Source organism: Takifugu rubripes, chromosome 5 (genome assembly GCF_901000725.2).
Source record: "Takifugu rubripes chromosome 5, fTakRub1.2, whole genome shotgun sequence".
NCBI lineage: Eukaryota > Metazoa > Chordata > Actinopteri > Tetraodontiformes > Tetraodontidae > Takifugu > Takifugu rubripes.
This window is the reverse complement of record NC_042289.1, coordinates 9,454,685-9,481,648: the sequence shown is the minus strand read 5'-3', so window position 1 is coordinate 9,481,648 and position 26,964 is coordinate 9,454,685. Positions and strand designations below refer to the sequence as shown.

Here is a 26,964-nt window from a genome sequence, read left to right as displayed (position 1 = left end):
TTAAATGTCTCAATCTTTATTTAACTTTGACAAATATCCTGACTTTCACCGTTAATTATCGAAACATGCCAAATAGAATCTGAAATAAATAGGACATTAATGCCAAATGTTATATACATATGTAGACGGCAAACAATGCTTACAAACTATATACATGGACCGTAGGACAGACTTTATTTAATCCAGCTCATTAGTTTGTCCAATATGATGACTCCTCAAATAATACTGAATACCTAAACTGAGGGGGTAGAAAGTTCAGATTAACTCAAGGGTGTGAAATGACTCCATCATCCACCTTTAGCCTGCTAAAAATCCAAGCGTCAAACTGGAAATGAACAAACAGCAAATATCAGCAAATGTGTTTGCCAGACACCAAGGCAGCAGAGGACCTGGAACTCACACACGCCAGCCAAGTAACGAAATCATTTGGGAGCGCCGTGTGCTGCTCGGACAAATTGGGACAAGATAATGAACTTATGCGGTCAATGAGTCCGTCGTCAAACAAACAAATCTGTTCACCCCGAAATTTGGATGAGAAGGAGCAGAACTGCAACAACATCCATGAGGTGTGATCCAAGTGCCTGCCGGAACCAGAGGACAAGAACTGGCTGTTTCAAAGCTTCAGCAAGCAGCCAGGAACAGGAGGAAGGCCTGCAGGGAGGCTCCATGGCTTTAACATTCACTTCAGTCAAGAATAAGAGGACCCTCCGAACTCCTCCAACCCAGTATTACAGATGCACTTGATTTTAAGCATTTTTAAGCATCCTGCCAGATAAATTAATTCATATGAACACATCCCTTTAAATAATATACATTCTTAATGAATACTCCACTGTGCAATTCCAAGAAAATATAGAAAGAAAGCAACAAAGGCTGCGGCAGAAGGTGAAAACGTACGAGCCCAGTACAGTACAGTGTTAGGCACATGCAAGGATGTGGTGGAGCGTGTGCACGTGTGCACGTGTGACGACGCACCGACTCGCTGATGCTTACTCGGCTGCAAACCTCAGAAAGTCAGGCTTCCTTTTTCACACATGGTCAGAAAACACACACGCTGACATCTTCTGTTCTCACACACACACACACACACACACACGCACACGCACACGCACACACACACACACACACACACGCACGCACACACACACACACACACTCAAGTGTCCCGTGGGTCTGTGTCAGGTGGATAGCAGGTTCAGTGTGCTATGAAGACTCCTCACACACTCAGGGGCAGCATTCCTGGGGGAGACATGGCTCTGGAGGCTGTCAGGGCGCCGGGGTCCAACCCATTTACAGTCCTGCAGGTTCGGCAGACGTGAGCGTTAGCCCCCGTGTGGGCTTCACAAAAAAGAACCCAAAGAGAAACTTGTCAACTCACGTTTTGTCAAAGTAAGCGGTGTGCAAAGCGTGAGGGAAGTTGTTGGCGTTGCCGTTGATGAGCGCCCCGTTGTCTTTGGAGAAGTTTTTTCTTGCCGCCTGGTCTTTAGCAAAGTTCCTGCAGGCGGCCAGTTTGGACTCCAAAGCCTGATCGCAACATCAGAGGATAAGAATCAAGCCTCTTCCCGATTTAACATGCGTGGTTAAGAAAAGCCAAGAGCGTTTATACCAACCCCGACTTTCCTCAGGAGGTCGCCGACGATGTTAAGAGCTGAGATTCTAGCGGAGGGCGTGAGAGAGGAGCTGCCGCAGCCGTTGGTCAGTGCTGCCCCGGCAGAAACGTGCGTTAGGATGCACGAGTTACCAAACGTCCACGTTATTTATTTAACACGAGGCGAGTTCAGAAGTCTGACCTTTGGTGCTATTGAAGGGAAGTTCCATGCTCTTTCCTACAGGGGTAGCTGGCAGGGATAAGGACGCCTGCACGGCAGAGTCCATCTTGTCGATGTCTAAGGTGGGTGAACTGGGGGCGGACATCCTGTCAGTGGTGCTGCGCTCCCGTACTGCCAACTCCTGCCTGAGGTCTGAAAACCACGGCCACAACCACGTGAGGGGGGTCAGAGGAAACCGGGAATACCAGCGATTCCACCGTTGCGTCTTTACCTCGAGCTTCGTCTTTGAGTCGCTGCACGGACACCAGGAGGGACTCTTTTTCGTCCAGCTCGCTTTCCAGGAAGGCGTTCCTCTCGATGGCCTGGTTCAGACGACCCTCGAAGTCCTCCAGAGACACGATTGTTGCCCTGTGTTGCGATGGAGAAATGACCTCTCGCGCAGTTGTAACAACAGCCGCTGAAACATTTGAACTTCTTAACTGTGAGGCAAGAGCTGACTCTATTTGTCAAACACGTGCGGTGGCGTTCCAACCTTTTGGCTCGCTCCAGGTCATCGTTGGCCTGCTCAAGCTCCCGAACGTATTTGTGGAGCTGCTCCTTGATGCTGCGTGTCTGGCCAAGGTCGTCCTCCAGCACAGAGATCTGTTTATAACTCTGAGCGTACTGCTGCTCCAGCTTCTCCTGCAGCAGGAAGAGAGCGTCATTTAGTTTGATCGATTGGTTAAAATAAATTGTTCCTGTTTTGAGGCCCACAACATTCCAGTTCATCAAGTAATGATGAATACTGGCGCTCCTGACAAAACCTGGTGAATCATGGGACAATAAGAGGGTCTTCTGCATTTTTTGCACTTTGAATGTGCCTTTTTGTTCCAATGGAGGCCCATCGGCTCTTTACTGTAACAGTCGGGCAGTGATGCGGGCCTGCATTGTTTCTGCTGAAGCATGATGGGAAAGCATGATTCATGAAGCCTCCAGTTCATTTCACCGGTTTATTTTTAGCGTTAGAGGCTACAATAAAGCTCTCATGTTGAGCTGTGTGTGGAATCCCAGATCCTTTTCTGCTCTGACCTGCAGCTGAGATGGTTTCATGAATGAATTTGGTCATTTGTTGTCATTTGTTTCTATTTTTTCTCCTTTATCCTAAAATCCACTTAAGAAGCGCTGCAGGATTACCTAAGAGCGCGCTTTATAAAGCAGCACACAGATAACACACTGCACCTTGTCCTCAAGGTCCCACAGGGATCAGATAAACAGGCAAGAATAAATGAGACTGTCTTAAACCACAGGCCGACACCAAGAATACCGCCCTCGATCAGACTGCCTGTTTCAGTTACCTTCAGGTTACAAATCTCATTCTTCAGTCTCTCGTTTTCACTCTGCAGGTCTCGCAGGCGATGCTCCGCCTGACAGAGCTGCGCCTCCAGCTCAGCCTCCAGCTCCCGGCTCCCTTCCTGGAACTCCTGCAGCTCCTCTTGTGCATCTTGGCAACTGTGCAAACAAACACAGGCGCGTAAATGGCGATCTTTCAAACAGCAGCGCGACCCTGCCGCCTGCGCTCCTATTCTCTCTGCAGAGCCGACAGGCCGGATGAACCCGGACACCGGCTCTGGAAAACCGACCGGCCTTTGTCCTGGAAGGTGAGCCGGGCTCAGGCGTTTTCCACTAAGCTTAATCATCAATGGCCAGAAATAAACCCGACTGAAAAGCCAGGCAGACTTTTGCAGATTTTTAACCTTCATTCACGTCTCTGCCAAACAGGAAACAGCTCAGCGGGTTAAAGGCTGGAAATAAACCGCAGGCAGCCGAGCTGCGGCGGAGTGGCTCCGAAAAACAGGCCTGCTATCAAGACGCCTCAGCTGGGGGTGAGGTTAAAGGTCAGAGTGGCAGAGAATAACAAACAGGAAGTGTGTAGACACGGGTCACAGCTGACACGACCGCTATTTCCCAGTGCAGTATGGGTAATGGCAAGATGATCACCAATAAATCTGCAGTATGTTTGTACCCTAAATTAAACGGATCATCGTTTTTCTGCCTGTGTACGTGCACGTGACGACACCGTGGCCAGCACTGTTCTGAGATCAGCTGACGCACGGCGGGGTGACGGCCTCACCGTGAATCCACACATGCCAACAGCAGAGCGGCTGCTTCATCAGCAGACTGGGACCCAGAACTTCCCTCTTTCATACCGCAACACAGCTGTGTGTGTGTGTGTGTGTGTGTGTGTGTGTGTGTGTGTGTGTGTGTGTGTGTATGTGTATGTGTTTTGTAAATGTACTTCTGGGAAAGTCTCCAAACACATGTAAGCCAGGCCACAGTGAACCGTACACACCGTATTTTTCCACCCCCTGGGTTAGATAATATTCCCTCCATGAACCCAGAGCAAGAATTTCTTGGAAAGCCATTAGATTTAACCCTTCACGCCCCGGCACGGGCAGAAGGAGTTAACAGCTCTGCTGCTGCTGCTGGAGGAGCTGCAGCCTGGTTTCATAAAGTCGCCTCCGTTAACTTCACACTAAACCCACAGTGTGAAACTAATGACGATATTCATTTGTGTGCGACCTACCTCTTTTTATATTTGAGGGCCTGGGACTTCCAGTAATCAAGTTCCTCGTCCTTTGAAGCAAATTTGGGAATCATCTCTTTGTCCATGTCAGAAGAACCTGAGGATTAAAGGACTATGGTTACTTTTTCCCCTCCCAGGACACGAGGGGTCCACGGTGCACATTTTCTTATCTCAACTAAACAATTTGTCTGGACAAAATTCAATATTTGTCCACATTCATGGTAAAACAGACCAGAAGTCTTGTGTGTTTAAAAGAGACATTGTCCGACCCCATTATGCCATCCTGCTAAATGAATAATCAATGATCACACCAGTATAGAATGGATTCTGAATTGGCTTCAGTTCTGGCTTGTTATGCGCGTAGGAGGGTCACATGTCTCCATATTTGTGTTGACTCCATTTGTTGACACACAAATAATGTTCTGTCTGTTGTAGACACAATGATGTCCAAGTCAAAATACTGAAAAGAAGCAGTTGTGGAGGTCAAGAAAGTTCAACTCAATAGACTAAACTTAGTCTTGTTGAAAAAAGGACTTAAAATTGAACCTCGCCCGAAGGTTTGAACCGTAATCTTTAGATTTCATGTCTTCCGCCCCGTTTCTGTTGTGTACGGTTTCCTCTTTTGTGGCGAGTTCGTAAGAAGCCTGGCTGTGCCCTGGCGGCTGAAAACACAGAGATGTGATCAGGAAGTGATGAAATGCATGTGGAACGGCCTGTGGCGAGTGTTCGGGGTGCGTGGGAGGACATCCAGCTGCTGCCGCGGATGACGTCGTCCCGCCGTCTCCAGGATCACGATGACGACCGGGACCAAACGGCCAGGAGCTAAATGTGGCTTCTCTATGGCACCACTACGCTAAATAGGAGGATGTGCCGCTTTTCCAGACGGTGGCCTAGACTCAGGGGCTGGACCCGCTCTTCCCTTCAGGCATTCCTCTGACATGGCGTCATCCACAACCTACACGCCAAGGACCCTCACGTGTCAGTACACTACTTTGGGAATCTCGAAAGGAAATCTGAGACCAAAATACAGGAACGGAGGCGACGGTGTAGAGAGTGACAAGACACTGTTGCTATGGTGATTGGGACCACAGGGTCACTGAGGGTAACCACCCCCTCAAAAAGAGGAAGAAGCAGACATGTGAGCTCAACACTTATGAGATCTATCCCTCAAATGTGAGTATTCCAGGGTTAAATATACTATTAAAGTGACAATATATTTAGAGACAATAGTGGAGCAGTCTGGAAAGCAGGATAAATGTTGAAACTGCTTTATATTCACCTGAATAAAAGTGAACCCATAAAACAAAAAAAAATGAATAGAAAACATGGACGTTTACAGCCTGGCTGTGAGGAACTGAGGATTGTGACCACGATAAAGACAAAAATAAAATAAAAATAGGCCGTAATTATCCGAACTGACCCAAACACAAGCGTGACACTCGGTCCAGAGGCTCGGGCCCAAAAGAGACCATTAAAAACGGAAGACAAAATTAAGACGAAACCCGAAATGCGGTGCAGATAGCTGTCATCACACCAACAGTCGCGCGTTCACCGACACAAAACGTGCCCGCACCGAAGGTCTTCCAGTAGGTTTTGGGTACCTGCTCATGTCCAAGTGGTGTCCAGCAGTCTCCCTTTCCCAGCGGTCCGTCTCCCAGCCGGTGTTTAATCCAACAAACGAGCCTCTCGAACGTCCCCGGCCTCGGTGGACACAGAAGTGAGTGAGCTATGTTTAGGAAATTGCCAACGCGTCTCCCGGAAGCGACGTAAGGCGTGAAGGGGACGCACGACCTTACGTCATTTTACGTCAACGTCAAAACTGGGCGGGGCCGCCATAGATGGGGGCGTTCACCGGTAGCATTCAGTTTTCAAAGTTGCCACCAGATGGCGTGTGATTAACAGATAAATGTTAAAATAAATTTGATTTATAAAAGTATTACTCTTTATAGGGTTTAGGTATAGTGCAGCTGCGGAAAAAATCTACAACACTTAAAAAAAAAATTCTGTCTAAAGTCACCAAAATTCAACAACAGTGGGCTTGTTGCTAGCGGACGAACTGCTGGTCCAACTGCTCTCATCATAAAAGCACGATCATTGAATTTCAAGATTTATCTGGCATTTGCTCAGAACAAACGAAGCGTTGTGGCGACCATATATTTGAAGTTGTGGAAATAGGAACGAGCCGGTTTCGAGCTGCGTTTCGGAGTGCGCGGTTGAGTCACTGCATCCACAGGTGGCAGGCCCTGTTTTACGAGGCGCAGCTCTCGCCTCCACCCACAAATAAGAGTCAGGAAACTCGGGTGCGCTGAGCAGGTGAGGCGGGATTCTCGCTCCGCTTAGGAGCCTCTCTGATTGAAACCGATGGACATCTGATTTCATGGCGCTGGAGAAGCAAGACAGCCAGGAGGACGCGCGGGAGTGCCCGGTGTGTTATGAGTGTCTGTCGGGCACAGAGAGGACCCTGTGCTGCGGACATGTGTTCTGCCACGACTGTCTGGTGAAAACGCTGGTCTGCATCAACAGCAATGGGATCATCAGAGACACTATAGTATGTCCCATATGTCGACATCTGACCTTCATCAAAAAACAAAAGGACACGCTGGTGTCCTTCGTGGGGGACAAGAATGAAGCGCAGACGCTTGAGGTGCCTCTTCCTCCTCAGCTGCGGGGCGCACAGCGCGCCTCTCCGGACTGGCAGCCTCCTCCCGGCGTCAGGTGGCTTTTTCAATGCTCAAGGGCCCTCTGCGAGCGTCTCCGTCGACAGAGGTTGGTCAACCCCAACCACAACGCGTCTATTTTCATCATAAGCGCGGAGGGGCGACCCATGGCTGACGACGATGCGCTGAGAATCGTGATGACCGCGGTTCAACCCCAGCGTAGGAGAAGGCGCAAGATTTGCACAACGGCGCGGTGTCTGTTCTTTCTGCTAACGCTGTTCACCATAATGGCACTGGTGGCTGCGACTTTACCGTGGATTTTACTGGCATAAATCACTGACTAGCGTGGCCGGGTTAAGAAGTGCCATCGACTTTGTTGCTGAGATTTAGAAACTGATCTGACACTTGTGGAATAGCTGTTTTTCTGGCAAAGACAAATTTTCCTTTTATTATTTAAGATTTGACGTTCCTTCTTTTCGGAGAAAATGTTGCTCCGAGGCACTTTACTGGGTTTTCAGTCTAAACTTGGTAAATCTTTAGTGTGTTGTTTTGCATTCCTAACGCGTTTTTCTGGTTTTATGTGAAGAAAAAGACGAAAAAAAGGGTTATTTATGAGCGTTGGGCTCGTAAAGATCCCTGCTTTTTTTTAACCAGTGTTTTTACAGTGTTCAGCGACTTTGACCAGGCTCCTTTAGAGATGTGTCAAGAATGCAATAAAGAATACCATTTAATCCGATTGTTGCTAAAGCACTCCAGCTCATTGTCACGTTACTTTGTTGTTGGATGCAGTTTCCAAGCAGCGGCTTTACAATTACAACATTAACTTTAGGATTATAGGCGCGTTGCTTCACGCTGCTCTGTGTGCAACGTGTAAAATAAAAATGGGGAAAAAAGAAAAAAAAAACTTACATTTAAGTTTAATTTAAGCTTTAATTATAGAGATATCACGAGGTGTTCTTTTGTTTTATGAGACCGTGCAAAAGCATCTTATATAAGAGTCTTGTATACGATGGAAACAGAGGATGTAAATAGAGCCGCCCTTAAAACACTGACTGAGAAATAATTGATGTGGTGTTCTGATGGAAAGACGCTGGTGCCTGCCTGCTGTAAAGAGATATATCCCTGCTGGACTACAGCTTGGGATCACCCCCCCCCCCCCCCCCCCCAGTACTCCCAGTACTGTACTTCCAGGGCCCGAGGAATGAGGAAGCAGGTGGCTGCGCCGAGCAAACCGGGACGGTGAGTTTGGCACTGAACGATGATCCCTTGTCTCAGAAGGAACTTTGTCACAAACACGTCCACCCCTCGGAGAAGACCCAGGCCTTCCTGCTGATCCAGTCCTACAGGTTGCTCTTCAGGCATTTGCTTTCCAGTCATACCTGGTCGTCCAATGCAGGGAGGAGAAGGTGGATGCTTTGTGTTCAAGTTGTTTCAGTCTGACAGAGAAGGGTGGGGTGATCACGGAGAAAAGAGCTGAAATCATTGTAGGTGAATTCTTGCCCTGTGAAACATCTAATACAGACCCACCATTCTAAACAACCCTATAACTTCATGGATGTAAACTTACAGAAAAGGCACAGCCGGGAAAAGATTCACACAAAGCAGGGCACATTATAAAAAATGTAGTTTAATATATATATATATATATATATTTATTTATTTCTGACATTCTAATAAGGATTGCAGGTAGGCTGCACAGTACGCACTGTGTTGATATGCTAAGCAGAGGGGGGGGGGGGGGGGGGGGGGGGGGGGGGGGGTGTGGTGAGCTAAACAAGTGGCAGGTTTTTGGCCGACACTAGTAAAGCAGACGGAGGCGAGACATCAGCAGGCAACATGGACTTCTCTGGGAACCTCCTCGGGACCACTCGAGCTTCAATCCACATTCCCCGCTGTCATTTTACGAGGGTCTACCCCCCCCCCCCCCCCCCCCCATCCCCTCAAAGGACAGTGATTGACACAAAATGTGGACCATCAAAAGACTACCAAAAGCACATGCATACAATTTCTCCAGATTTCAATTGCCTTTGCCCCTAATTCAAACCACCCAACTGCAGCCTCTATTGCTGAATATAAACAAGTTCATCTTTATTTTAGACAACTTTCCCGTATGACAAAAAAAAGCTTGACAAGTCCAAACAGTTTCGCTTCTGGTGCAAAAGGCGGCTCTTCAGAATAAGCTCTTTAAAATGTCCGTAAAGTCAATTTTCCCGGTTGAAACCAGATCCAAGTGTTTTGGGGTATGTCGCATGCTTTTGGGAGGGTCACCTGGTGGACACGAACACGCAGCAGCAGGTCCCGACTAACCCTCGTCCACACACAAGCTCCCCTTTGCCTGTGAGGTCAACATAAAATCTTGAAATGTCACATTCAGTGTGCGCACCCCCCCGTCCCCCCGCCTCCTAGAGATGTAAGGAGTCAGCACAGAAAATCAAATCACCTAACACATTGATTATGCCTATAGTTTCAGAAGAACAACCAGCATGAGGGCACTTGCAATTGTTGTCAAACAGTATTATCACCACGACTACCAATGTAATTATCAACACCATCAGAGTCCATTGAACACACACAGAAGCATACCACTCGAGGAACCACTTCAATTTGCCAGAGAGAAACTCACAAAGCCAAAGGGAAAAGCTCAAAAATACTTGATCTGTAGGACCTGGGGACTTTGGCCGAGACTGAGGTGGATCGGCGGACACCGTAATTGCACTTTAACTGACAGGATTATTCACCTTTCACGTTTTTGCCGTTGAACGGGTCACGCTGCAGCAGTCGTCTGATTTCTAAATAACGTCTATGATAAAAGACGAGGCTCTTTCACATGTATCGGCCCGAGCGTGCAGAACGTTATCCGTTCGTTGGCGCTCAAGATAAATAAATAAATAATATAAAACAACATATTTGAATTTTATTAGAGTACAACTTAATGGTGCTATAACCTGTCCAAGCTGACCTTTTCAGAACGCGGGACTTCCGGGAGAAATTTGGCATTTTGTGCTGCAGCATCGACAAAACAGTTCTGTTCAGGTGTGTGCAGGGACCCAAAACACAAAATTCTCACTTTCCACACATGTTAAATATGAGCACATATAATATTATATAGAAGATATGCATTTTACATATACTTTTCCTCTCACTTATATACACCCACTTATGTACAGCATTTGTATTTACACCAGGGGTCAAAGGTCACTGAGCCTGAAGCACTTGAGACAAGGTCACCAGGGAGAATCATAAGAACCTAAAGGCAGTGTAGTCATCCATCCATTATCGTCAAACTGCTCCTGGGTTGTCTGAATGTCTGGAAATGAAAACAACAATCGCACAAAAGAGGCCCGCGATACAAACTAGTTTCTTCACGTTGGTTTTTCATGCAAAAGCGCTGCGGTGCTTCGTCCAAAAATCAACGAGAGGCGAGCTCCAAAGGAAAAACAACGATTTACAGTCACATTCTTTTCAAATACTGTGCTGGTATAAAGTGAGCTGGACTGTGAGAAGGTAAAGGTCATTTCTGGGGAAGGGGAAGGTTGCCGAAAGGGGCGGAGTCAAAAGTTCCAAATCCCCTCTCCAGCGCTGAGCGGTTCATTAGTGTGCACAAACTTTCGATACCCTGCCAGTGCCGTGAGACATCTCACTTGGTCTCTCCGAGTCCCCCTGAGGATGGGCTTTGCTCCTAACCATGTCAGGCTCTGAGTTTCCCCGACTAAACCTAGTAGAAGCTTGTGAATATAATATTGCAAGACGATTGCATGTCGTAGTAAGGCAAAAAAAAAGAGAAACAGAATGACAGAACGAGACCACTGCATCAAAAAAATAAAATAAAAAAAGCTTAGCAAACTTCCACTAAAAGGCAACTGTTCCTCTACAATGGCATTTTGGTGTTTGTTTGTGTGTATGTTTTTTGAAAATCTCATTTCTGTATAGCGAGTAGTTGTAAGAGACGAGTTTGCAGCAGATGTGTTCAACTTCTGGGTTCGGGTGGGCATTGTTGAGGGTACCATCAGGCCTCGATGGTGGCAGTAAGGAGGGCGTCCAGCCGCAGGCGTGCTGCGAGAGTTGGTGCCTTAAGGTCATAGAGTGGTGCTCTGGGGCTCCTCCTCAGGCACAGCGCCCCCTTCTGGAGAGTCTGTCACTGCCATGGACCTTCTGCACGGGACGCCGCTGAATTCGTCGATGAGGCTGTCCAGATTGACATTGATGGAGGGGATTTCGTAATTGAAGATGTCTAATGGGGGGTGTGGCGTGGGAGGTGAGTGTGATGAAGGCAGACATGGAAGTGGCGAACAAGAGGGGGGAGAAAAAGGGTGTGTAAAGATGACAATGAAGTGTAAGTACATGGAAGAGAGCAGAAAAAATATTAATCGTTCTCTTCTGCATCAAATCACAAAAGCCACAGATTGCACAGGGGGGTAGCGGGGGGGTCTGTGTGCTTCCTGTCACACGAGTCTTTTCCAGAGTTTTCAACAGACATGAGGTCAGATCAATAACAGCAACAGATCAAAAATGACACACTACTTCATACATTTACAACAATGGCCAGATAATCAACACAGAGGCAACAAGATGTGCGTGGAACTGTGGAACAATGGCGCCGAGACACCAAGTGGGCCAAAAGTAACAACGGAAATCTCTTGCGGACAAAATACAGTATTTGCTCTAAATATGCTCTAAAGGTGCGGCTGCCTTTAGTCGGAGCAGCAAATCTCAGGAACGAATGAAATGAAGTGCGGCGGCGTTGTAAAAAGGAGGTCATAAAAAGCGATGGGAGGGGGTTTACCTGAAGCCCCCCCGAGAGTGGCGAAATGAGCGTTAGAGGGGTAAGAGTGCTGCGACAGGGCTGGGAATGGGGAGTGAAAAGGGTAGGGGCTCTAGGATGGACCCTCTTAAAGTGACATTGTCTGCGATGTGAGCGCAGTGTGGTGCACTCTGGGAAGTCCTGAAGCCGTGCGTCTGCCGCACCCTGGCGGGGGGGTCAATCGTGAGATCCCGCTTGGATGAAACGGTGGTAGCGTTCCGATCGAGAGCTGGTGTTTGACACGTTGGAGGCAGGCTTCAGGAGACCCCAGAGGCAACCACACCGAGAGGCCAGGCAGTGAGATGGAGCGAATGGAGACGGGGACGGTCTGGCTTACCCTAAAAGTCCCCCTCACACTTAGCCCACACTGAATCCCTGGCCTCACACAGCTGCAGGGTACACAATCATAGCAGGGGGACAAGAAGTGACAGAATGGTTGGTATATAATGAGAGAACACCTCATCATCACAACATCACACTGTAGATATAATTTAGGGTCTGTCTGGCTAGGTTTCCACGCCTGGACTCCTGAGACCTGCGTAAGCCTCTACGGATGAGGGTCTGGGTAACACAGATAAACAGAGAGCACGTGATGATGGCAACTTCCATACAAGCAGGACGGGCTATGCTGCTCTGATGTTTCCACATATTACCCAGAAACATCATCACATAACACAAGCAATGAATACATACAGTAGGTCAGGAGATTCGCTCGCTACAGTAGCATCAAAATGCTAATGCTGGATTCGGCCTTTCTCAGGATTCTTTGTCTTAAAGGCAATTTTTGATCACCGGTTTTATTATCTACAGTGTCCTACAGAGTCCTACACTCGTCCACCGTCCCCATTGGACAGTGCCACAGCAAGTCTGAGGGAGGGGCGCTGCGGCCCCACCTGTACTGGCGGTGGTGCCATTGGCACGGACTGGTGTTTACCTGTAGACATGCTCTCCCCAGGAGACAGCCCGTCCAGGAAGCCCTGCTCCAGGGGCTGAGGACCCGGGGCCGGGGCAGAGAGTCCCAAAGGTGCTGTAGGTGGCTGAGGAGGGGGCAGACTGGGTCGCTGCCTGGGCTTTGGAGCAGGTCGTGACTTGGTGAGCGTTCCAGTCAGGGACGGTGGGGATGAAAGGGAGTGCGTTGTCCCAAGTGGGGTCTGCCCGGGGCTAGGTGGCGGCATTTGCCCTGAAGGGCAGACCAGTCCATATGGAGAAGGCGTGCTGGGAGGCGTTGGGGACAGGCTGACTGGCGAAGGCTGACCTGTGGACTGGTCAGACAACCCACCAGACTGGCTGTAGGGGACCTTGGGAGGAGCTGGGGCCAACTTTTTGGAACCTGAAAAGGTAAAGTATCATTACTGCTGCCTATCTAAATCTCTAACGCATAAAATAGAAAATGGTCCCACCTTTGTGAAGGGTGTGTGGACTGTGTTCTGTGGAATGGGGGGACTGGCTGCTGCTCTGTGGACTGCTGCTAGGGGGGACTGTTGGACCAGCCACCTGGATGGCTTTGTGTCCAGTGACAGGGGAGAGCTCTTTACTCTTGAGCGAACTGAAACAAGACAGGCAAATATCAGCCATCAAATAGTACGGCGGGCTACCGTTGAACAGCTGCCACCAGCACCACCTCCACCATCATCAAGAAAACATCTCTGACCTTTCAGAGATTGACTCAAATGACACAGTTAAGCTGCATTGGCAAAAAAAACATTTAAACACATTTGCATCAGTATGTTCTGAATAGATGCATTAGAAAATAGGAGTATTTTGAAAAATGATATTGACACAAGTGCAGTCCAGCTGGGAGCTTAACTGAACTCAAAACACTGCTGACAAAGCGCCACCTAGCCCGAGGCATCCTATGCAGCGCGAGTGAACAGATGGTGCACATATCTGTGGTGTCTGTATTCAGCAAAAAAACACCGAGAGCTGTAAAATACACAACATTGTACATCAAATATGAGACCAATGCTATCATTAGCATAGTGCTAAAAGACAGAAATAATGAGTGTGGCTTTTAACATGCAATCATTTTCCTCCCCCTGAACACAAGACGGACGAACACCTGGATGATTTAACAACAAACACGACAATATTGGGATTATGCAACATCTACAAAAATGAATCCACCGTCAAGGAATTTCAGACCACGGAAGGGGGGGGGGGGTAATTATTTCATCAACCTGCACAGAGCGCTGACAAAGGTTTGTTGCAATGAAGGAGATGTGAGTCAGAAAACCGTCACCACTTGCACTCGGGTGCTCTACTGCAAGAACATAAAAGAATCTGTACGTTAACAAAACTCTTCCTTGCTTCATTAACATGATATCGAGTAAATGCAGCTGAAATTGTAGAATAAATCAGTCTACACGCTGTTACGTAGCCATATTTATCTGCATCCTCGACTCGGTCTGTATACCCAGCACTGTATAAGAAACATCCTCAGTTGCTAAGCAACCCCATGAGAAGCATCCCTGGACAACCTGAATGCTACAGAATCTGACGTTGGCAACCTGAAGGAGGTGGGGGAAGAAAAAAATAGAAAAGAAAAATAGATGAGCCAGCGAGCTATAGGACAGATACAGGCGTCACCGTGAGTCTTCCACAGCGGCCATGGGTGTGGTGTATTTACCTAGTCAGCCTGGGAGGTCCTCGCTCTCGGATACATGGACAGGCAGCCCACGGCGGGGGCACAGATGAAGGGAGGCTAGGGGGGTTGCCAAGGGATGGGTCATGGCGGGCTAGCACCAATGGGGTTTTGATGTAAAGAGGTGAAGCGTTTGCGTCTGGTGGGGGCGCATGCAAGATCTCCCCAGGCGGGCTGTGCTTGGGGAAGTGCAGGCAGCTGGGCTTGGGGTTTGAATTGATGTCAAGTGATGAGGAGGAGGAGGAGGAGGAGGACAAGGGGGGCGGGGCGGGAGGAGTGAAGCCTGACCAGCGAAGTGGGGGAGGAGGTGAGCCGGGGGGCTGGGATTCTGGACCCGGTGCCACGGGCCGAGCGCAGGGAGGGGCTTTGGGGTAGAAGTGGTGTTGGGCAGTGTTGCACGAGGAGGTGGGGTAAGGGGGAGGCGGCCGGTCCTCCCCTGGGGGTGGGTGGCCGTGCGAGGTGTCCGACCGATTGGGCGACACGTTGTTTGCGCTGCAGATATTAAGAGAATAGACAGCACAAAACAAAAACAGCTCTAGTGACTAAAGCGAGATGCTCTGGAGCGACAGAGGGCGGCCTGGATGTCAGCGTCAGTCGGCTGGTAACCGAAAACAAAACAAAGGAAGAACTGCATTGGAGCGCGAGCGGTGGCCACTGAGCTTAGCGCACAGTTAGCTGAGTGAAAATAGAAAAGCAAGCACAAGAACAGGAAGGAAACAAAGGGTTTTTTTTAATTGCCAAAAGAAAACAACACCAGACTCCCTCTGTGATCTGCTTGTGTCTGCCCACTGCACAGAGTTCTGGTCCGGTGACTGAACATCTGCCAGTGGTAGGGTTACACTGCAGGTCCTGCAGCCAGCCCGGCGCAGTGAGGAACAGACACAAAGCCCTTTCATTGGCTGAAAGAGCCACAGGAGAGGAGGGGACAGTCAGCAAAGCAAGAAGCCGTAAAAATCACCTGTCCGACACGCGGGCGGTGGTTACTTGAAGGTTTGGCGATGACATTCAGAACAACAAAAAAAAAAGGTGCAACCGATCTGGGAACTGAAAAGGAAGCAGTTTGGCGCCAAAGTTGAGAAAGCCAAGCCACAAAGATGGAGCATCGGAAAGATTTGCATGCTCGTGAAGGACAAGCGGAGGAGTGTGCACAGTCGACACCAGAGAAATAGCGTTTTAAATACAGTCCTGCGGTAAAATTATACGTCGGAACCTTTTACCCGCATGAACCCGACGAACCAAGAAGTGAAATGAGCAGATTGGAAAAAACAGCATGAGGGCAGGGACAAAGAAAAACGGTACGAGGAGTTTGGAGGGACATTTAAGACGTCGAGGGTCAGAGGTGGTTTGGAAAGACGCTAATGATGACGATGACTGCGACGGCAATAAAAAAGAACAGGAACGGTCTCCGCGGTAACTTACCAAAGTCTCTCCGCAGGTGGTGGTGTCCCCAACGGGGACGCGCCGAGCTCTCCGGGCTGCTCGGGGATGAGTGCGTCCCCCGGGCCTGAGCCTGGCATGCCCGGAGGTGTGGACGAGGTCTTGCGAGCCAGTGTGGCCGAACCTTTACGGGACACCCAGGAAGTGTCCATCACCCGGACGCCCATGCTGCGGACACACGCCCACACAGGAAGTTAGTCAAATACGATGTCAAAGAGGACGTAGTGAGGTAAGCATGTGCAAAGCAGCGTACCTTTGTATCTTCCTAATGCTGCATTAACAGGGGGAAGAGACAGAAGGGATATGAGGTCAGAAGGAAATATGACACGTTTGGAAGTCTTAAAGTCCCTCAAGTGAGACGTGGGGACAGCACGGACACTCGAGGTGAGATGATGTGTTTATCTACCAACCTATGGACTTTTGCTGTCTCTTAGAATGAATCTAAACTGTTTGTCCACCAGCACAGGTGACAGGTGACGTGCGAGTCGGACCGGGAAGGAGGAGCTGGGTGTGGGAGGACTGGGGGACAATTTGAGAGACACTGTTCTGCTTAATAGCCACGCAGACACGGATGCTGAACGTTAATGAACCCTCAGTCCTACTGATGAATGCCGACAAATGAGGAGGGACCAGATGTATAATATGCACAAATATTGCAGTGATATTATGCATCTTTATTCTCTCTTTCCTCAGATATAAGAGCGACTATCAGATGCTTGAGAGGAGGCGTGGGCGGATGGAGCGAGGGAGCGAGAGGGAAAGAGAGAGAGAGGTGGGCAGCAGAAGGATGCGCTCGGCACCGTACCCATCCTTCTTGTAAAACTCCAGCATCATGTTGTCCGTGGCGACGCTCAGTGGGCGCCGGCTCTGATCGTGCTGCTGCTTGTGCTCTGATTGGTCGATGTCCGGCGAGGGCATGGGGATGTAGTTGGAGTTGTGGTTGGTGTGAATCGGGCTGCCGTAGCTGCCGGTCAAGTTGAATTCGATCTCTGAGGATGGACAAACGGAGGATTGATGCCGTGGGAACTACAGGGGTGTGAACCCAGATTTACTGATTTTACTGGTTTGAAACTTTATAGGTGGCCTGTACCTCCGGGGAAAAACCAGTCAGCGTGCTGGATGATGGGCTCGATGATGCCGACTATCTGCAGGGACAACGTAGTCATCATCTCTGTCATGTTCCTGCAAAGAAGGGATGAAAGAAGTGAGGAAGCACAAAGTGAAGGATCCGGGGTCATCGTGAAACAGGTCAACGCGTACGGCTCGGTGTGGGTCCAAAGCAAGCTGGGGCCGAGGACAATGGCCATGTTGCTGGGGGTCATCTTGTTGGCGTCCTGGTAGTCGCTGAGCCTGGCTAAGAATTTGATCAGATACCTACGGGATTGAAAACAGAATCAGCTTCTTCATCTTAGGCAGGATCATCAGTTCTGAACAGGCTGGTGGGACAGAGGCCAAAGAAAATGGCCTTGAGTTAGCGAAACCCAGCGTTTGGGAGTTCGGGCTGACCTGAAGTTGTTTAAGTTGTCCGTGGGGAGCTTTTCACACGTGGACATCAGTGTTTGTAGTCTCTTGTCCATATCTTGGACGCTGGGAAATCAAAACCCGTTAAGTCACGGCCAGTCTCTGTTTCCAGGTGTTTGATTTGTGGAGACTTTTTAACTGTTTTCTGAGACAACTCAACAAAATGCATTTAGTTTGGATAACAGACACTCACTTGGAGGCCTGAATCCACTCGTCGTAGAGTTCTAAGGTCATCAGGGGCTCAGGGAGCTCACGCAAGTATGATTTCAGAGCTCCTTCAGAGAAAGAAAGGAAACCAACAGATTTGAGGTCTGGGTGATACGTGGACACTCCTGGACAGCTCTTCTCAGTTTTCACACAAATATTTAAATAATCAGCTCCGCTTAAAAAGGTTGAGCACCGAGCTGCTGGAAATCACACAGCAACTCCAAAACATCCACCTTTCTGTGCAAAAGCAACACCAGCAACAGGTCAGAGGCGGTTGTCATGGAAACCTTGAACAAGGACACTTCCGTTGGCGTTGTTTACTGCACCTGCGATGGCGTGCGGGTCGGAGGAGTACTCCTGCACGTCCACGATCCCGCAGTCGAGCGACGCTTTCAGCTTCTTTAACTTGGAGGCCGAAGGCGCCACTCTGAAGAGGCCCTGCAACCCACACACACAGGAAACCCACGATCAGACGCACTTCTGGGGTCCAGCAGGACAAGCACAAAAACGCTGCCACACCTGATGCTGCATAATAAATCATAAAAATAACTGCGGCTCCCAGTCATTCACAGTTCACTGAATCATCCTAAAGAAATCCTGCCATTTTTTTGAAGGATACAGTGGCATTGTTGCCACAGATTGGTGCCTCTATTCATGTTGACTGCTCACTCCGTTTGCCTGAATGTGTGTGTGAGTCACTTCAAGGTTATCTTTACAAAAGTGGCGATAAGGAATAAACCTGCACTCCAGTGGCCTTCCTTAGTGAATGGACTCGTTCGGCTCTTAAGGATCCTTTAAACAGATATCTGTGTTTGCTTCAGATTGCACGGGAACAGACAGTGTGTCTATGTGCGTGTGTGTGTGTGCGTGTGTTTGTGCCCTCCACCTCCTCTTGCATGCCACACTCGAGCAGCATGGTGACGCAGGCCTCGATGGGGAAGGCGATTTCTCTCCCGCTAATGTTCAGGTGCTCCTCCAGAGACTTGCCGAAAGACGGCTTCTCCACCCACGCCTCTGCAAAAACAAATCGGCACGAGCTGGAGGGATGTTTGGAGACGCCTCGTTGACAATTAAAACGCGACATCTTGTTTTCCTAAAACGCAACTTGCGGAAATTTAAAGTAAAGCGGTACGGTCAGGAAAATATGGTCGTTTCAGTACGAACGCACGCGTGAGCGCGCATGAACACTCACCTTGGTGGGCTTTAATCTGGGGCAGGATGCTGTGAAGGATTTCTAATGACTTCCTGTGATATTCTGCCTGCGTTTCTATCAGCTAGAAAAGGTGAGACGAGGGGAAAACATGCAACCGTCTCATCAAATCCCGTAAACGCACAATATTGAATGAGTGTAAGAGCACTTACCGTCTGGAAGTAGTTTGCATAGTCTATTTCTTTGGCCACAAAACTGTACATGTCTGCCGAGAGCTGGTCCTGAAACAGAGGAAATGAATCATTCGAAATGAATCTGAATGGATCCGAGGACCCGTCATTGTGGCCCCGTTGTGTGTAAAACCTGCAGGAGGGACATAAATCAGAGGGGGCGGCTGCGTCTGATGTCTCACCCTGCAAATCTCCATCCGATTGGCTGCCTCCTCCATCTCCTCTCTGAGGGACTCGGATTTTGTGCCAGGCTGCAGCGAGCTCGGGTGGCTGGACGATTTTGATGACTGCTGATATCTGCAGAGGACGCAAACGGAAAAGGAAGTTTCAGCTCCATAAAATCCGTGGACGTCTCTAAGCGTGTCTCTAACCTCGTCCGGGCAGAATCCATGTCCAAGACTAGTTTGGCTAAGTGCTTCCTCTGCTTCTGGATGTTGGGGATGTCCACCTGCCGAGAACATTGGGAGAAAAGTGGGGGTCTTGGCCTGGAGGGTAAAAGTGCAGCTTGTGCCAGAAAGTCTCACCTCAGCAACCAGGCACAGAGGCTCCACCACATCTCTCTCTATCTGGAACTCAAACTGGATGAGCTCCTGGGCCAGCCGCTCCTCTGTCTCTCCGCACAGCTTCAGCATCTTCCTGTGAGTCGCCGCCAATCAGAGGCGATTGAACGGCACACAAGGGTAATGAGGACAGAGGAGAATTCAATAGCCCAGTCGATACCTAAAGCCGACCCCCCATCCCAGCGCGTGTGTGCTTGTGAAGGCTGTGACCTCATGCATGTTACTCTGACTTACCCCAGGAGCGAGTCATCCCCCAAGACTGCCGCTCCCTCGATCAGGCACTGTGCCAGGGTGGTCAGTGGCAGTTTCTTCTGAAAACACGATGCGACATGACAGGATAAAGCTTCTACGAGGATTCAGCTGTTGTAGCCTCACCGGCCGGGAGAAAGATGGACTCTGGTGCTTACAGAAGGGGACTTGACAGATCTCTTCTCTGTGTCAGCTCCCTGCTGACCCTGCAGGCAGGCGGTCAGCTTCTTGTGAGTGCTGTGCGTCACCTGTTTGACGAGGTCCAGACGCTTTTCAACCTGGAGAGACACACGAACGCAAACACTCAGCAGAATGTCTCATGACAGCCGTCCCGACGCACGTGCATTAGAGCGCCGGGGTCCTGACAGTCGGCGGGGCCGCCAACAGACCGCCAATGCCACGGCTCACCTGGAGAAGGTCCTCGCTCAGCACTTCTGTTTTCTCCGCCCTGTGGAGAGATTTTAGGATTTCATTTAGCATTTTAAATGAGCGGATTTAGCAGAAGTCCAAAGGGAAAAAGCAGAGTTGATGCTGCATTATCATGTATCCACTTTGATTTGTTTTCCTCACCAGCAGCTTATCACGCTGAAGGATAACATGCACTTCCTGCTCTGAAGGAACTGCTGACTGACAGGGGAGGCAGGCCACTGGATGGTGCACATGCTCTCCCAACACTTCCTCTTCCTGTCTGCATGACTGCTTCCTGCTATTGTACGCCAACTGTGCCAATGCCGGTTACCCATAATACATTTTTTAAAAATATCATTAATTTAAAGATAGAATCTGTCCTCATTGAAAACATTTCATTTGTGCTCTGACATGCATCAGCACCAAAATAGTTTTCCTGTCCAATCTCTTATCAGTCTCAAATATGGGAACACAACTTTATCTGTCTATTGTTGACGTATAGATTTTTGTACGCGCGCCATACAGTGAAGCAAACAACTAAAAGTCAGGCTTTTCGTCCGTTATTAGTGTCGCCTGATGTCTGTGCCAAGATGTGAGCGTGGAGTCATGGGAACTGGGTCAAACCGTGAACTGATGGCCCTCGGCTAGCTGAGCAATGTAGAAAATGATGAAAAATCCAGGAAGTGTGTGCATATTTGTGGAGGAAAGAGAGCGACAGCGAGTGAATTCTGGCATTCCATGTGGAGATTAGTGTGATCGCAGATTGCAGCGACAAAAGGGGGGGACCAAAATATCCTGAGCCGGGTGTGAAAAGTTTGGTTCAGATTCCCTGCAGCCTCAAATAAATCTCTGGTCGGGCAGCTAAATTAAGCACCGAGTTTCACACTTCCAAATTCTAAATGTTAACCCCAGTGGGGCAGAACATCCAGCAGTCCATTATCAGTTAGCAGCGTCTGATGATGCCGGTGACCTGGGCGTCGGGCTCAGGAACTCTAATCCTGTGGCACCATCATGGTCGTCCTTAACAGTGAGGACACTGCTGAACACATGATATGCTCAAAATGATAGAACACAAGGTCGGAATGAAACGTTTTGGTAGGATGAAAATTTAAAGGCAGCCATCTGGTTTTGTTGCAGATCGCTGCTGAGAGGTCATGATGACTTCCAGCAGATTGGAGCCTTTCTTCAAAGACAAACGGAGCGTCTTGTTCTTTTGAGCTTGTTTGTTTTCAGATTGTGGTATTTCCTCTTATGAAAGCAGTGTTGTACACAAGTGGCCCGAGAAGAGATAAAGTAGACGTGCGCGGGCTGGAAGACGGGGGAAAATAGAGCTGGCTAGCTTCTAAAGCTAACAGACGGAAGGTTTTGAGGGCTATGAAAGGAATCAGTCTCTGCAGACAGCGTGCAGAAAGGGTTCTGGGGGAGAGTCGGCCGCGTGGAGAAGCTGGCAGCCGCGTAGGAGGAGGGAGACGTTGCCAGGTTTATGCCAACCATCTGCCACTTTGTAGGCATTCCTGTACCTGGAGGTGCTGATGACTCAATACAAACATGAACACATGTTTGTAATCCACAGATTGATAAATGGAATCCGTCGGTCTAACTAGACTCTGGGAGAATTTGAACTGTGCCAATGATGAAGAGGAGAGTCTAGAGTAGGAAATCTGGGCTTCTGTATTCACAGCTGTCCAAACACAAAAGGAATTTTCGTGTAGATTTGTTTCCCAGGAACCGTTTGCTTTCCAAGTCACTGTAATTTCATAAAAGTAAGATATGGACCACGTGCCGTCGAGCAATTTCTGCCCTTGCATCTGAGAAAGCTTCAAAAATTCCTATCTCGCAATACATTAATGTCATAAATCCTCCTGCTCAGCCCTCCAGTGCTTTGCATTGTTTATGAGAGCATGAATAATCCATGTTAACATAATCTAAATGTGAATAAAGCGACATCCGTAGCCCTCAACACGCTGCGTTGTTGGCCATCTGTCGACTCCAGCAACCGTCAGGCCACAGGTCCACCTGAGAGTGCCCCACGCTCTGGACTCGGGTCCACTGAAGCTAGGTCCTATGCTGTGCAGAGGGGAAGGGGGGGGGGGGGGCAGCAGAGCAGAATGGTGGCCCTGGGCCTCAACAGGGCACCAGCCTGCCTGGAGGACTGGCATGAAGCCCACATGAGCGCCTACATGTGCAGACACGGGCTCATGCTGGAGATGCTTTGTTAATAAGTCTCCATTTGATGCCCCCCCCCCCACCACCACTCCTGTGTACATGCATCTAGAGGCCCACACCTCCCAAATGACAGAGCAGAGGGGCTGATGGGATGCAAGGTTACTAAAACAGAAAAACCCACTTACTGTAGTTGTCCAGCAAACTAGGTCACAGTTCTGTTAAGTATGCAAGAATAACTGGCAGACACACACACACACACACACACACACACATGCCCGTCCAGCGAGGAGAGAGAGAGAGAGAGAGAGCGACCAAGCGAGCCCGCAGCATTTTGCAACGATTCACTGAAAACACAAGCGTTGAATTATCTCTAATAACTTTATTCATGGTGAACAGTCTACACCAGAAACCCTCTGTCATGTGACTTGACTGCATTTTTCCAGCTGTGTGTTTAACACACACACCTGACCGATGCCACGTGCGAAGTCCAGAGTCCCGCAAGTGTGCGCGAGCAACCACGGCCATTTCTCCTCAGGGTCAAAGGGCGGTGCTGGAGCCACCCTGGCTGGTCACCACACACACCCACACAGACACACACACACGTGCTGCCCATCTTTATTCACCAAAATACAGCCACCACTACCGCTGCTGCTACTGTTAATAAGAATCAGGAAAGTGTAATTAGTGGATTTATGCTTCCTGTTTTGAGTGTAATGACAATCTAGAATTCAAGGAAGTAGCATGTGAAGAGGGAGTTGCCCCCCTCTCCTTTGTAGAAGGGTCTTTCTAAAAACAACAATCCAATTGTTGCTACTCCTTTTTAACGGAGGTTAAAGGAAAAGCCAAAACAAAAGCCAAAGCTTCGGGTTTGGGAACGAACACGTGCAAGCGCCTCCAAGAGTTGAGCCCACGTTATTTAGGGGGGGCTGTTGTGGCAACAGTCTTTAACGTTTTTATTAAAGGGAAACCTCGAAGCATCTTCCTGGAATCTCGCCGTGGCCTCTGCTGGAATTGCCCCCCCCCCCCCCCGAGGTCGGGTCGCTTCCTGTTGGAGATAAGATCGCGCACGACAGTCCGGGCCGATCTTGATACGCCATGACTGAGGCTGAACCCAGCAGCATCTCCATGGTGATTTAAAGTGTAAATGGGCGACAACCTGTTGGTACCGGACAGGTGGGTAGTGTTTCAGCATGATGTGGGATGCAGAAAACAGGGGAACCTTTATCCATCAGCTCCTGGGGGCCCTGCCAGGGTTACGGGGGGGTCGTTGGTGTCACAAAAAGCCTCATTAAAGCTACAGGTCTGGCTTTAAAGACTCACCATGGACAACAAACGTAGATCTATTTCTGGTGCGGACTGGCTGAGAGCGCGCTCTGAGGCCTCCATATAGCTGCGCTTTACCTTCACGCCAGCGAGCAAGTGTCACCTCCCCTCTCCTCTCACAGATTCTCTCGCATCTGCAGCGCATGTGTCAGCCCACAAATGGGCTGCCATTTCCTCGTAATAAAAGACCGGCAATCCTTCAGGAGGTCTCGGCTACAGCAGCAGCCTTCTTTGAAATATAGAGCAGGCACTTTCACTTGAATTCTGTGCCGCACGATGGGATCTTTCACCAGCCCGTCCGAGACCTAGATAGGGCAGTGAAATGGGAATAGAGAAATAGGTCAAGAGAAATGAAGGAGGGGAGCTGGCTGGACCTAAAGTGTCTCCTCCCGACGGGTTTGGTGCGTAGGAACATTTCACCGAATAAAAAAAAAAAAACCCTCTCAGAATCGCAGGGAGGCTTTGCAGACAGCAGACGAACACGAGCCGAGACGGAGCCGTGCGAAAGTGACAAAAATCAGGGCAAATTCACGCTGAATTTCTCACTTTGCGGGCCCCCCTCCTGCCTCACCCGCTGCACAAGCGCACATTTCCTCTGGAGCACGCATGGCTGCACGCATGGCTGCAGTAGGAGGACCTGCTCGGGCCGAGGAGATTGGTCGACGCGTCCACGTGACGCCGAGGTGGCTGCACAGGGACGCTGACACAGCACACCTGTCCGCTAACCCGCCAGCGAGAAAGTCCTTCAGTCTCCATCCCATAAGATCCGCTAAGAAAGAACCGACTCAGGGATGCAGAAGAGACGAGGCAGCAGATTTGGTATCAGTGGTGATAAAAAGGGGGGGAGTTTTGGTTGTGTTCAGCATCCGTTAAAAGCCTTAATGCCCCCGGCCCTGCAACAGCAGCAATCACATCAGGAAGGAGGAGGAACGATGGGAATGTTTGGAACGTTTCCATGGAAACACCTCATTTGTCACTGGTCAGTACGGATGTGCTGAGGGTCAAGGCGGAGCTGACGTGGAGCCCTTCAGCAGGCCGCAATAGGACACACGGCCACAAACTCTCTTCCATCTTCTTTGGCCCACACACCTCCCCAGAATCCCACCCCCGCGCACACGCATGAGTCACGCTGAAATGTGTGCAGCTTCCACCAAGGAGGTGAGTGACGGAGACAAGATGAGAACTCCCCCCCTCAAAGGCTGCAGCGCACAGCCTTTGGACCTATAATCATGATGACCCACACCTCCTGGAACAATGACCCCCCCTCCAACCACACCAATACCCCGGGACCGAGCTGGGAGGACCTCAGCTCTACCGTGAGCTGCTCTGCCCCCCCTCACGAGGTGAACAAATATTCTCATATGGGGTTTGGTCTGGGGGGGGGGGGTAGTTTGATGATTGAGCATCCTCACTAATAAACTCCCGGTGCACTATGTCCAAATGGGGCTTAATAAGACCCAGATGCCGAGCGCGACCTTCAGGAATGCGTGTTAACCCACTCCCAGGAGGTGCTTCCCTCCTCACAGCTGATATGTTACTGCGTAATGAAAACATAGCGCCCTTTTCCTTCCTCCCCCCTCCTCGCGTCGCAGCCCACGCCGCATCCGCCCGCATCACGCTCACCTTCTGACAGGTTCGGAGGCTGCAGGTGAAGCAATTCACACCTTTGACATGTTCTTCATGACATTCCGCAGCACGCCAGCCTATATAACCTTGTCTATATTTAATTTCCGTGGGCAGGTTGTAGTGGAGCAATGCGCCTCCACGCTGCCTATGCGGTACCACATTACGCATGCACACTATGAAAGCACCAAAGGCGTTTTAAACACACAACATTCTTTTGTTCCCCGGCTGCGCTCTTTATTACACACCCCGCTCAGAAACATGACAGAAATAAGGTCTGTGTGAACATTATTGGCATATTTTCGGCCGGCAGATCTGGGGGGGGGGGGTTCTCTTTCACTTGGCCCGGCGAGCATAAAAAAGAGGCCACTTACCTCCCCACTGTCTGGTTGGCGAGCTGGCGCATCCGATTGAATTGCTTCTTCATTTTGTATTTTCTGTCTTTTAACGCCTACTGGGGGGTGATATTCCGCATTATTTCTCTCAGCGTGACGGTCCGGGCTCCACAGAGGCGCAGCGCAGAATCCGCTCTCACATGTTTCCCTCTCCCTTCATGGCAGGCAGCCGACAGCGGAAGCATCCCGCCATTACATCTTTTTTTATGCAATGAAAATTGGACATCTACATTTGTGCCCCCGCTGCCTGCGCAGGGATGCTGGACCCAGTTCACCGCGGACACTCACAGAGAGAGCGACAGCGGCGACAAGTAGCGGCTGCGCAGCAATGCAGTGTGGGAAATGTAGTTTAAAGGCGAATGAAGACACAAGCGTGGGACCAGATTAGACGCGCCCTCACTCTCATTGGCTGGTATATTCAGATTCTTCCATGATCAGACCGATAACTATCGCAAAAATATCTATGTATGTGTGCATTCTTATTCTTATTATTACTTTTAGCACTAGTAGTATTATAGATGTTTGTCACAAGTTATAGTTATAACAACCATATAAATAACAATAATAACCTTTGTGTTAATTTCCAGCTATCTTTAATGCATCCATTCCCCTTCCCTAAACGGGACCATTAGCTTGTGCACAAAAACAGAAACAAGCGAAAACCACTATTCCATCTAACAAATGTCTCCATCTAGTGGCCCAAACTCGACATTGCACCCAAAATAAAGAAAACGCCACTTTAAACAGTTAAACAAAGGTAACCAGCTAGCATAAAGCTGATAATGTTTTTTTTTACATTGATCAGCTGTCCTGTTAAATTCTTGTTCTTGTTAAATTGACATTAATGGATGTGACCGGCTCCATGAGCCACCGCTGCTGCATGGAGCGGAACACTCCAGAAGGGGGCGGTCTTGTTCTTCAAAACCACTTCAGCGCCACGTGAAGCCCGTGCAAAGTCGTCCACTGACAGGTTCAAACACATGCCTGCGCGTTCAAATGAAATGTGTTCATAAAAGAAATGGCAAATCACATGAAATGCTTTGCATCCTGTCCTGACATGTGTCACCAGCCGACTCACTTCTGGTAAATAAAAACCGTTTTGAATAAGAAGGAAGTAAAATGACGACTGAGCCGGACATGTCAGGTCATGCGAGTGCATCTTGATTGTTGTCAAATATGGACACATTGGAGGAAGTTTTGGGTCAAGTCATGACAGCGTAACATCCCCTGGTCTGTGCTGGGGGCAGGACGTACGCTCGCAGCC

General features: G+C 49.3%; 3 protein-coding genes across 6 annotated transcripts; 1 reads left to right on the top strand and 2 right to left on the bottom strand.

The window, feature by feature from the left end:
* ndel1b (nudE neurodevelopment protein 1-like 1b) lies at positions 1–6,080 on the bottom strand. Its single transcript, XM_003964695.3, has 9 exons — positions 5,934–6,080; positions 4,333–4,429; positions 3,104–3,257; positions 2,302–2,450; positions 2,041–2,177; positions 1,791–1,961; positions 1,611–1,702; positions 1,379–1,524; positions 1–1,298 (listed from the first exon to the last, which is right to left on the bottom strand). The coding sequence occupies exons 2-9, from the start codon at positions 4,416–4,418 to the stop codon at positions 1,217–1,219; spliced, it is 1,017 nt and encodes a 338-aa protein (XP_003964744.1). The 5' UTR covers positions 4,419–4,429; positions 5,934–6,080; the 3' UTR covers positions 1–1,216.
* Positions 6,081–6,233: 153 nt separating this feature from the next.
* On the top strand, positions 6,234–8,077 carry LOC101073812 (RING finger protein 222). Its single transcript, XM_011604030.2, has one exon. It carries the CDS (start codon positions 6,710–6,712, stop codon positions 7,319–7,321), a length of 612 nt encoding a protein of 203 aa, XP_011602332.2. The 5' UTR covers positions 6,234–6,709; the 3' UTR covers positions 7,322–8,077.
* Positions 8,078–8,721: 644 nt separating this feature from the next.
* Positions 8,722–26,023, bottom strand: arhgap44a (Rho GTPase activating protein 44a). Of its 4 annotated transcripts, XM_029836526.1 has the most exons (23): positions 25,680–26,023; positions 20,194–20,233; positions 19,944–20,063; positions 19,771–19,847; positions 19,501–19,612; positions 19,348–19,424; positions 19,159–19,273; positions 18,959–19,027; positions 18,789–18,870; positions 18,483–18,610; positions 17,923–18,034; positions 17,583–17,664; positions 17,375–17,455; positions 17,129–17,242; positions 16,959–17,050; positions 16,674–16,857; positions 16,122–16,139; positions 15,851–16,036; positions 14,417–14,923; positions 13,191–13,336; positions 12,725–13,120; positions 12,128–12,179; positions 11,089–11,220 (listed from the first exon to the last, which is right to left on the bottom strand). In XM_029836526.1, the coding sequence occupies exons 1-22, from the start codon at positions 25,730–25,732 to the stop codon at positions 12,172–12,174; spliced, it is 2,799 nt and encodes a 932-aa protein (XP_029692386.1). In that variant the 5' UTR covers positions 25,733–26,023; the 3' UTR covers positions 11,089–11,220; positions 12,128–12,171. The 4 variants fall into 4 exon arrangements, with proteins under 4 accessions (XP_029692384.1, XP_029692385.1, XP_029692387.1 ...); XM_029836524.1 differs by lacking the exon at positions 12,128–12,179 and having other exon boundaries at positions 8,722–11,220; XM_029836525.1 differs by lacking the exons at positions 12,128–12,179; positions 16,122–16,139 and having other exon boundaries at positions 8,722–11,220.
* Positions 26,024–26,964: the final 941 nt, after the last annotated feature.

Excerpts from the sequence above, each read along its gene's own strand:
- ndel1b (XM_003964695.3), bottom strand. The coding sequence starts at position 4,418 with ATGGACAAAGAGATGATTCCCAAATTTGCTTCAAAGGACGAGGAACTT. Across the intron at positions 1,703-1,790 it reads TCCCTTCAATAGCACCAAAG|CACTGACCAACGGCTGCGGC; the intron begins GTCAGACTTCTG and ends CTGCCGGGGCAG. Across the intron at positions 1,299-1,378 it reads ACCGCTTACTTTGACAAAAC|GACTGTAAATGGGTTGGACC; the intron begins GTGAGTTGACAA and ends CCGAACCTGCAG.
- LOC101073812 (XM_011604030.2), top strand. The coding sequence starts at position 6,710 with ATGGCGCTGGAGAAGCAAGACAGCCAGGAGGACGCGCGGGAGTGCCCG.
- arhgap44a (XM_029836524.1), bottom strand. The coding sequence starts at position 25,732 with ATGAAGAAGCAATTCAATCGGATGCGCCAGCTCGCCAACCAGACAGTG. Across the intron at positions 19,425-19,500 it reads CTCTGTGCCTGGTTGCTGAG|GTGGACATCCCCAACATCCA; the intron begins GTGAGACTTTCT and ends TGTTCTCGGCAG. Across the intron at positions 17,456-17,582 it reads GAGTGGATTCAGGCCTCCAA|CGTCCAAGATATGGACAAGA; the intron begins GTGAGTGTCTGT and ends TTGATTTCCCAG.